This window comes from Haliotis rubra, unplaced genomic scaffold (assembly GCF_003918875.1).
Source record: "Haliotis rubra isolate DU_JTF1 unplaced genomic scaffold, ASM391887v1 Scf128, whole genome shotgun sequence".
Taxonomy (NCBI): domain Eukaryota; kingdom Metazoa; phylum Mollusca; class Gastropoda; order Lepetellida; family Haliotidae; genus Haliotis; species Haliotis rubra.
The window spans coordinates 1,014,369-1,023,569 of NW_025765203.1; the positions used below are offsets into that span (position 1 = coordinate 1,014,369).

The 9,201-nt window shown below is 41.8% G+C and overlaps 1 protein-coding gene across 1 annotated transcript; it reads left to right on the forward strand.

The window, feature by feature from the left end:
* Positions 1-549: 549 nt before the first annotated feature.
* Positions 550-8,934, forward strand: LOC124266765 (vitelline envelope sperm lysin receptor-like). The gene is made up of 10 exons (XM_046701558.1): positions 550-654; positions 776-824; positions 1,950-1,995; positions 2,548-2,735; positions 3,645-3,799; positions 4,840-4,985; positions 7,405-7,486; positions 8,055-8,208; positions 8,505-8,556; positions 8,727-8,934. Exons 2-10 carry the CDS (start codon positions 783-785, stop codon positions 8,876-8,878), a joined length of 1,017 nt encoding a protein of 338 aa, XP_046557514.1. The 5' UTR covers positions 550-654; positions 776-782; the 3' UTR covers positions 8,879-8,934.
* Positions 8,935-9,201: the final 267 nt, after the last annotated feature.

Sequence of the window (9,201 nt, forward strand, 5' to 3'; positions counted from 1 at the left end):
ATATTATCAGAACAATGTTTCAAAGTAAATTACACTGTCCCCTACAAATGTGGGTTCGAATCCCATTTTGTCCCGATTATGTTTCTTGGTTTGTGAGTTTCACCAAAATGGTACATGTAAAGGTCTGAGGCTTTCATCGCTTAATCTTCACTCCCACACTAAGATGACACGACCCTAAAAGCGGTGTTAAGCTTAACTCATTCACAATTTTATAAGGGTTATACTCATCACGAATCCCGTTTGTCGTAAGAGGCGACTAACGGGATCGGGTGGTCAGGCTAGCTGGCTTGGTTGACACATGTCATCGGTTGCCAATTGCTCAGACCGATGCCCATGTTGTTGATCACTGGATTGTCTGGTCCAGACTCGATTATTTACAGACTGCCACCATATAGCTGGAATATTGCTGAGTGTGGCGTAAAACTGAACTCACTCACTCACTACTCGTCACGATATGGCTGAGATATTTTAACTCATTCACTCAACAAGGGTTGTGAACAGATTGCGCTGGTAGGGTCAACAAAACGCAACCTGGCGTTTCTGCACGTGTTCCACGCACACGAGCGCCATATAAACGAACGCTGAACGCGTTCTATGCTCTTGCCGATTGCAAACCGCCGTTGCGAGCGCAGAACTGTGGGCACAAACATCAAGGTAGGAATTTATTGTGGTTTTAGTTTATTGGTATTGCAATAAGCGATATTGTGGGCAAGGGCGTGACCACAATTCCAGTTAATAGCCATACTTAAAACGCTGACTTATGTTTCCTTTGTAGGATAAAAATGGCATTTTCCTGCACAGTCTTGGTGATTCTCTGCTTGGCGGTAAGTAACTTCTAAATTAATTCATAACCCAGAACGTGATATTCTTGCTGAGGAAACCACAAGTCGCTCATGTTGATTATCGATCTGGTAATTTGAAGGCGATCGTGACCTTGCTTGAATATTTCAAACCGGGCCTCGTCAAAACCATTAGAGGGGCGGTTGGGTAGCCTAGTAGTTAATGCGTTGGCTCGTCACGCCGAAGACCCGGTTTCGATTCCCCCACGTGGGTATATATACAATGTGTGAAGCACATTTCTGGTCTAAGGTGCACGGTGCTAAGGATCACAAATTCCCAACATTACTTAAACATAGATTTATAGTAACCATTTTAAAACTAGATAAATAATATGGTAACCCCTCTTTAGGCAAACAGCCACTTTAATCTAGCCTTATGCACTTGATACATGAGTGACCATAATGTTTTGGCACCACTCAACCATTTTGCAAATCATGGAACGAGTCTTTGACAGGTACAAACTACCTGTCAATAGTAGGTACGGGATCCACAAGATGCAGTGACGTGCTGAATCCTAGAATCAATGCTTACAATAGGCTTAGATATTTAAACCAAATTAGACCCCACATAGTTTTCTGTTGAATCAATGGTTTGATCCTTAGCAAAGTCTCAATATGAAATAAGATCTGGTCGGACACTTGCCCTAAAATGCACGTGCGTGAAATGCCTGGGAAGTGAAAGTTCTGGCATCCCCATTGTCCAATTCTCCGTCTATGCCAACGGCTCATATGAAGTACTTAAATATCTTCACGGATTGGTGAGTTTTAAAAAACTAGTTTCGGTTTTCAGTTATCGCTACAAACGATGTGTCTATTGCTTTTAAAACAAAGCATTAAAATATAAATTGCTATTGCATTTTACTTGACGATTAATCAATTGCAAGTGCAATCATGTGATCTGTTTCAGTTAGCGTAGAGGCCAGTATACTCTATGAAATACTGTGTAAAATTCAGAGACGGTTCCAGAGTACCAGCTCAGTATTCATAGACCACCGTTATGGACATTCTATGCAAAAGTTACAAAATTGAACATGAATGGCCTAGTACAATGATTGCGTTTTTATGCATTTGTAGTTTGGTTGATGACGCATCTTTAACGGTATGTTTCAGGCAAGCTACGTCAGATCGGCAATCCCACCCGGCTATATTCTTGACAGTAAGCATCACTCTTATCCTGTTTCAGGATTGTTTACGTTTGTTTTTTTGTAACCCATCTTTCACCAAAACTGAAGCGATGATGGAAGGTTCTACCCAAGTCTCGTTCACCAGTCTTACGGGGCTACCCGTGAAAGTCCGGGTTAGAATATTGCTCTTCAGTATCCCATGCTTGTCCCTGTGTTGGTTGAGACATGTCATCGGTTCCCAATTGTGCAGATCGATGCTCATGCTGTCGATCACTGGATCGTCTGGTCCAGACTGGATTATTTACAAACAGCCGCCTTGTAGCTGGAATATTGCTGAGTGCGGCGTAAACTAAACTCACCCTACGGGGCGGTGGGATAGCCTTGTAGATAAAGCGTTTGCTCGTCACGGGTTCGATTCCCCACATGGGTACAATGTGTGAAGATTTGTAGTATCCCGTGATGTGAATATTCCTAAAGGCGGTGTAAACATAATCGCTCATCAGTCTACAACTTCGTGTAGTTATCAGAATGTGTATTGTTTGCAGTGTTCCTTCATTATACAGTGCCATTTTTATAACCTTCAGTTACTCCCGACTGTGGTTCTAACGGGATCGAGGACGGTGTCGTCAACCTCATGACGGACTTCAGTGCTGAAGCTAAGGCCATATGTGCCGGGGGAACCCAAGTCAAGTTCAGGTCCAAAGATGGAGTCAACTATGCAGTGCCCATATCCTACCCCGGCAAGGGAGGGAAGTCTGTCTGTAAATACAAGGTATGTGTACTGCCAAAACCTTCACAAATATTGCCTCCCTTGTTTTTTGGAAAGAAACATGTGTTCGGCCACTTTTGTTGCATTGTGCCGACAGGGCTTTCGAAGTTTGTGTCAACAGTAGTTCACTGTCACATTACCCGTGAAGGTCGGGGTTAGAATATTGATCTTCAGTAACCCATGCGTGTCGTAAGACGCAACTAACTGGATCGGGTGGTCAGGCTCGCTGACTTGGTTGACCAATGTCATGAGTTCCCAATTTAGCAAATCGATGCTCATGCTGTTCATCACTGGATTTGTCTAGTCCAGACTAGATTATCTACAGATCGCCGCCATATAGCTGGAATATTGGTGAGTGCAGCGTAAAACTAAACAAATAATGCTTAATGAGTGTATTGTGACAGCTATGCATCCCCACGGTGGTGATAACTCTCCACTAGTTGGGCAGGTATTGTGTATATACATCGCTTTCCCGACACTTGACAAAGCCGACTTTTGTAGTTGACACCAGCAAGCGCAACAGACCCAGGGAACCGGGCTGAAGCTTGCGTTGCTGTAAAGGTTCACTTGCTATCAAACTGACGGTAAACCTTGTTTAGCCTGTCAAGATACAGCCTTTATCCATCGGTAGTAATTTCACTGAAACATGTGTTGCAAGCCATGACAACCTAGGTTAGAATTCATCTTGAGCTACACCTGACGGGCGATTAACAGATTCGATGGTCAAGCTTGCTGACTTGGTTACACGTGTCGTCGTATCCCAATTGCGTACATCGATGTTAATCACTAGATTATCTGTCAGATTCGATTATTTACAGACCGCCCCCAAAAAGTATATTCGTTATTCACAATGTTAAAGAAATGGCATTGTGACCCGATTGCTGAAAACCTTGCCATTTTCTTCCCTATTAGAAAAAGCGAGATTCCTTAGTCTACACAATTCTAGTGATCGTGGCCTTCGGCGAGCCCGGCAGTCGTCTTCACCAGTCTGACGAGGAGTACACTATTACATGTACCTTCCAACCAAAGGGCAAGAAAGACAGTGGTCCTCTGAAGATCGTTCCAGGGTCAGTATTCATCTTGTACTGAATATGCAACGAAACAATAAGGTAACCTTTACCAAGTCCCTCGGATACATCTTACAAATAGTGCTATAGATGTATCTCACAGTAGCAGCATTGCCCGTACAAACCCTAACAGATTTAGCATTTACAGTGGCGCATTCCTGTCTCGTCCAGCTTCAATGTTCATACAGGTGTAAATGTAATATACCACCCGTCGACAGTTTAGACTCGCTTAGAACAGTTACATGTATGTTGCATCCAACTTGAATTTCTCCACTGACTTGGAACTACAAACATTATGCAGATGAATTGCACGAGGATCGTGCATCAAAATGCTGAAAGGCATGTGCAAATATCGTGCATGTAAGCACCTGCGTTTTGGTGTAAAGTTTTGCCAATTGTCACCGTTTCACCATTTATTGAACTCGTGACCATCTTTTCAACGTTACGAATTTGTTGTACAATACATCAGTTCGTCTGTACACAGTAGGCATGAACAGTATAGAATATTTAGCAAGATAGTTTAGACTTTAATATACTTGTATCAATTTAGTCAACTGTTCTAAAATCTTGACGGGTAATGTATTTCGGCAAAGTTATTAAGGTGGTATTTTAGCCTCTAACCGTAACATTACCACACAAAGTTACGTATTCCACTACAGCACAGAACCTCGGTCAGTTAAGCGCTTCATCCCGCCTTGTCATCACCATGGAGTAGCAACATCCAGTTCAATCTGAAACAAATTTCATCACCCAAACTCCAGCGCATGAGAACTCCCAGCAAAAACAGAAGTGATAGTCTACAAATCACCTGCTTGACATGTCCTCAGTTTAGGCGACGGTGGGGTAGTCCAGTGGTTAAGGTCTTCGCTCGTAACGCCGAAGACCCGGGTTCGATTCCCCATGGGCACAATGTGTAAAGCTCATTGGTGGTCCCCCCCCGCCGTGTCGTGATATTGCTATATTGCTTAAAGTGACGTAAAACTATACTCACTCGCTACTCAGTTTTCTCTGAAAATTATATTTTTATCCTAATGTTTCAGTGTAAGTGCTCCAAAGGTCATAGAAGGCAATAAGGCACCTCCCAGCCAGTCCGTGGTCAAGATATACTTGGTTGATGTCAAGGGCGCCGCACTCACAGGGAACATACCGACTGGCAAGAGCGTCCGACTCATGGCACGAACCTACAGTAAGCACTCATGTTTACACCCCGTTGGTTTACAGTTAAAGTTGCTCCCCAGTAGCCTCTGCCTGTACAAGTTCGAGGGCATGGATTGCAGTTTGAAGTAGCAGTTCATAGTACCTCCAATGAGGTCCATAATTTGCATTTCAATTCCGGTTCGCTACTAACTATACTACCATAGTCGACAAATTACCACTTGCTCGTAAGTCTCTGAACACTTCTCCATAGTAACCCGGGTGATAGTACTTTAAGTACTCGAGGGAAATAAAAACATGTTTTTTGGCATATATTTATTACATTAAAAAAAATAGGTATTCACAAATAATACAGTATGACCTTTTAATTTGGTCCTATCATCCAAAATAACATTTTTACAAGAACAAACAAAAACGTCCATATCAACAAATTTTGAAACGTATTACAACTTACGTCAATCAACAATGGGAACTAACTACCAACATCACTGATAAGACGGCAAGATGCATTTCCACGTGCGTTGCCATAGTGATTTCTCAAAAGCTATGAAAGTAGTAAAAATAGTACTTTCAACAAGAGTACAGGCATAAAAAAATGAACCGTGAAAATCCTGAATCATTTTTGCATATCGGTTAGGATAAAAAGGTTTTTGAATTGTAGGACGTTTTTTCTGAAGATATATATTATGTACGCGAACTAAAGCGAGCACATTTGCATACTGTAGCTTGCCTCAGACGTTCATATTTCCTTTGAAATTTCAAGGAGTAAAACTGACGATTTGCTCTCCTCCTATAAACTTTCAGATTTTGCAAACTGATTAAAACAAATTGGTGGAAAAGCGATAGTAATTGAATATTTATATGATCAACCTTTAGTTGTGTTCTAAACTACGCCACAAACATTTTCTATTTCCGCGAGTACTTTAACAGCAGGATTAAGCACAACTGCCTACACTGGGCCACACACTGGTGACACTTCTTTTCGGCAACTTTGTCGCTCTCCATCTGCATAATGCCAAGAATACCCTGACTTGTAGTGAAAACCTGCCACATTCCCTTACTACATTGCTTAATATCAACCCTTAATTTCTTGCATGCCATAAGATTTCCGAATTAACTGCAAGAATCTTTTATGATACGCGTTTTATGGGCAATCCCCACATTGATACAGCGTGGAGACAAATATTCGCGACTTTTCAAAATGACGGAAGTAAACACAAGACCGTATGAATACTTTAAACAGCAATATTTCAAAAGAATTGTCATACCTCAGTACTTGGTCAAGTTCCCCCTTAGAGCGGTTGCAGGCCATAATCCGTGGAATTGATTCATATGTTTCTAACATAGTGTAGAGTGATATTTGTCCAGACATCGTAGATGGCCTCATGCAGTTAGTCAGTGGTCAGGATAGATTGTGATCGTCACTGTTGTGTTCTTTTGATGTGTAGCCATAAATTTTCAATATTGAGATCGGGAGACTGTGCAGGCCAAGTCATGCAATTTACAGCGTTGTAACACTTGTATTCCTGTATAATTAGTGCCCGATGCAATGGGTTGTTGAAGTTCCGAGCTATAACGGGCCAGAGGTTGTCTTCAAGAATTTCACCATGTGACACGACACAAGGTGCCAACACCGTACCAAGTTAAATGACCACAGATCATTACTGATGGCCTGTTTCGAGTAAATCATGCATTCGGGGCGATAGGCTCCATGCGCACTTCTCCAAACGAAAACTCTTCCATTCTGACCAATAACTACCTGCGATTCATCACTGAATATCACCTGTTCCCACTCATTTTGTACTGTCCAAATTCTCCTCTCCAAACACCAGTGAAGTAGTTTCCTTCTGTTCACTTCCTTCACAACAAGGCGCTTTCTAATAACCCGATGAAAAACACCATTCCGATGCAAAACTCTTGAATTGTTCTACTGTTTACTTGTTGATGTTGACCAACATTACAATCATGGCTAATGTCTCTAAGGATGTTAAATCTATTCTTGCGGACACTGAACAAAACATGTTCACTATCAATCTCGGCCTACCACTTCGTCGGCTGTTTTCAACATTACCATGATTCAAATATTTTTGCCAAACATACCGAATTGTTGATTTCAGGTACACCTAATAATTTTACAATGTCGGAAGTTCTTTCCATTCCGTTTAAAATCCACAATTAGTTCTTTCGTACTGATTAGTTCTTTGATTTTTCGGCCCGTTTACAGCAGACTATTTCTGCATTCCAAGCAGACGACATATGACGTCATTGCACATGCGCACTAATCGTATATCAAGCTCACAAGCGACTTGTCAAACATGAAAATCTGTTCAGTATTTGCGGCAAGAGACAAAATACTTCGACGTTTCAAAGTCGAACGGCCATATTTGCCAAATCGCGAATACTTTTGTCACGACACTGGAAGTGGCCTAACCTCTTTACGTCCATTTCAGCAAAGACGGACTTAGGCATACAAGTGGAGTCGTGTGACGCAATGGATTCTAAAGGAAACAGATACTCCCTATTGAGAGCTGGGTAGGCACAACGATTCGTGACTGTTTAAAAACTTTTCTTTAATGACCCAATTCGACCTGCCCCAAAAGACGAGTTTTGCAACTTTAAATTGCGAAGTATTGACATCTGCAAGACCAACAACTGACTATTGATTTACTTAAGGACTCGGATACTATTCACGTCTCCTAAGTTCTATTTCATTGCCCAGTTTTTTTAATGACAAAAGTACTATATTGTCATGAACTGTCTTATTCCTATAAGATTCTTGAATGCTTGTAAGAGGCGACTAACGGGGTGGGGTGTCAGCAACTGTCATCGTATCCCAATTCGATGTAGATCGCTGCATTGTCTGGTCAAGACTCAATCACAGACTTCAGTGTTTGCTGGGGTGCGCACCCAACCCCACCGTCTTGTCCTGAACGTTTATTAAAGGACCTTTGAAACTCTCGTAAAAATGAGTTTCAATGGTCCCCCCCCCCTTTTTTTCTCAAAGCTGTATCCGCTCTTGTCCCTATAGGTAGGTTCAATAGTTCACTTTCATGCATCATATCCTGCATCACTGTCTTGACCTCCTGTTGATACTTTTCAGCTGTGGGGACGGCATGATCATCAATAAGAATGAAGGCTTCATCACTGCCGACAGGCGTTCGTTCAGCCCTTTCTTCAAGGTGTTCACCGTCAATGGTGACTGGACGCTCCGGTTCGAATGTAACTTTACAATCTGTGCTGTAAAATGCAATGGTGTAAGTATTTTCTGTGTTGGAGGGGGAGGGGGAGAAATTGAAGTTGCGGGTAGATAAGGAGGAGATTCCTTTGAAAATAGTTACGTTTACTTAACGGTATCATCTTGGCTGTCTAAACCTGTTGAGGAAAGTTACTTTGTCACATAATCGGACCAAGTTCAATCACAAAGATACTTTAGTCGGCACTATTACTATTTATAGTTTCTATAAATCCTATATGACTGAGGAAATAACATCAGTGACCCTTAGAACTGAATTCTTGCCAAAATTATTTATGTCGGACACGTCACTTTCAGCCATCCTGTTCATCACAGAAAGTGGTACGGAGACGCAGAGACGCAAGTCTAGGTAAGGAAACCACCTTTCAGTTCACAAAACGTAATGATGCTCTAGTTATCTTCTAATTCTTTACACCGAGCGGCAGTTGAGATAAGACTAATCACGTTTGCAGGTGGCCACAAAGCTAGACTCTTGCCCATGGCTGTGTTAAACAATCGAGACGTGCTTCATGTTTTCAGTTGGAAGACTGCAGTCTTTCATATCCGGATGGAAGACCAATATGATCACAGAACCTTACACCTTGACGGACAACGGATTTACTGTCCAGCACAACGTCAACACCAACCAGCGTCGTTCATCTAGGTTGTCCCGTGACCTACACAACCTATAAAGGTTGAAAAATGTACAGGGTGGTTGGTTGTCAATAAACGTTAGTCTTATTTTGGAGATTAGTTTTTACACGACCTTGTTCACGTTAACAAAAACAAGTCTTTCAATACAATACATATCCATCCATCGCCCTCCCGACTGTTCAGTAGATACATAGATATCCTGCATTTAGCACCGCATTAGTCGTATATACTACCCATCAAAAATTTAGACTCGCTTAAAGCACTCGCTATGTTCTTTACAAATATAAATATAGTTGCATAGGAGAAGAATTTCTCATTTAACTTGTAGGAACCAACTGCAAACGTTATGCAGATGAATTCT

Excerpts from the sequence above, each read along its gene's own strand:
- LOC124266765 (XM_046701558.1), top strand. The coding sequence starts at position 783 with ATGGCATTTTCCTGCACAGTCTTGGTGATTCTCTGCTTGGCG. Across the intron at positions 825-1,949 it reads TGGTGATTCTCTGCTTGGCG|GCAAGCTACGTCAGATCGGC; the intron begins GTAAGTAACTTC and ends GGTATGTTTCAG. Across the intron at positions 8,557-8,726 it reads ACGCAGAGACGCAAGTCTAG|TTGGAAGACTGCAGTCTTTC; the intron begins GTAAGGAAACCA and ends TCATGTTTTCAG.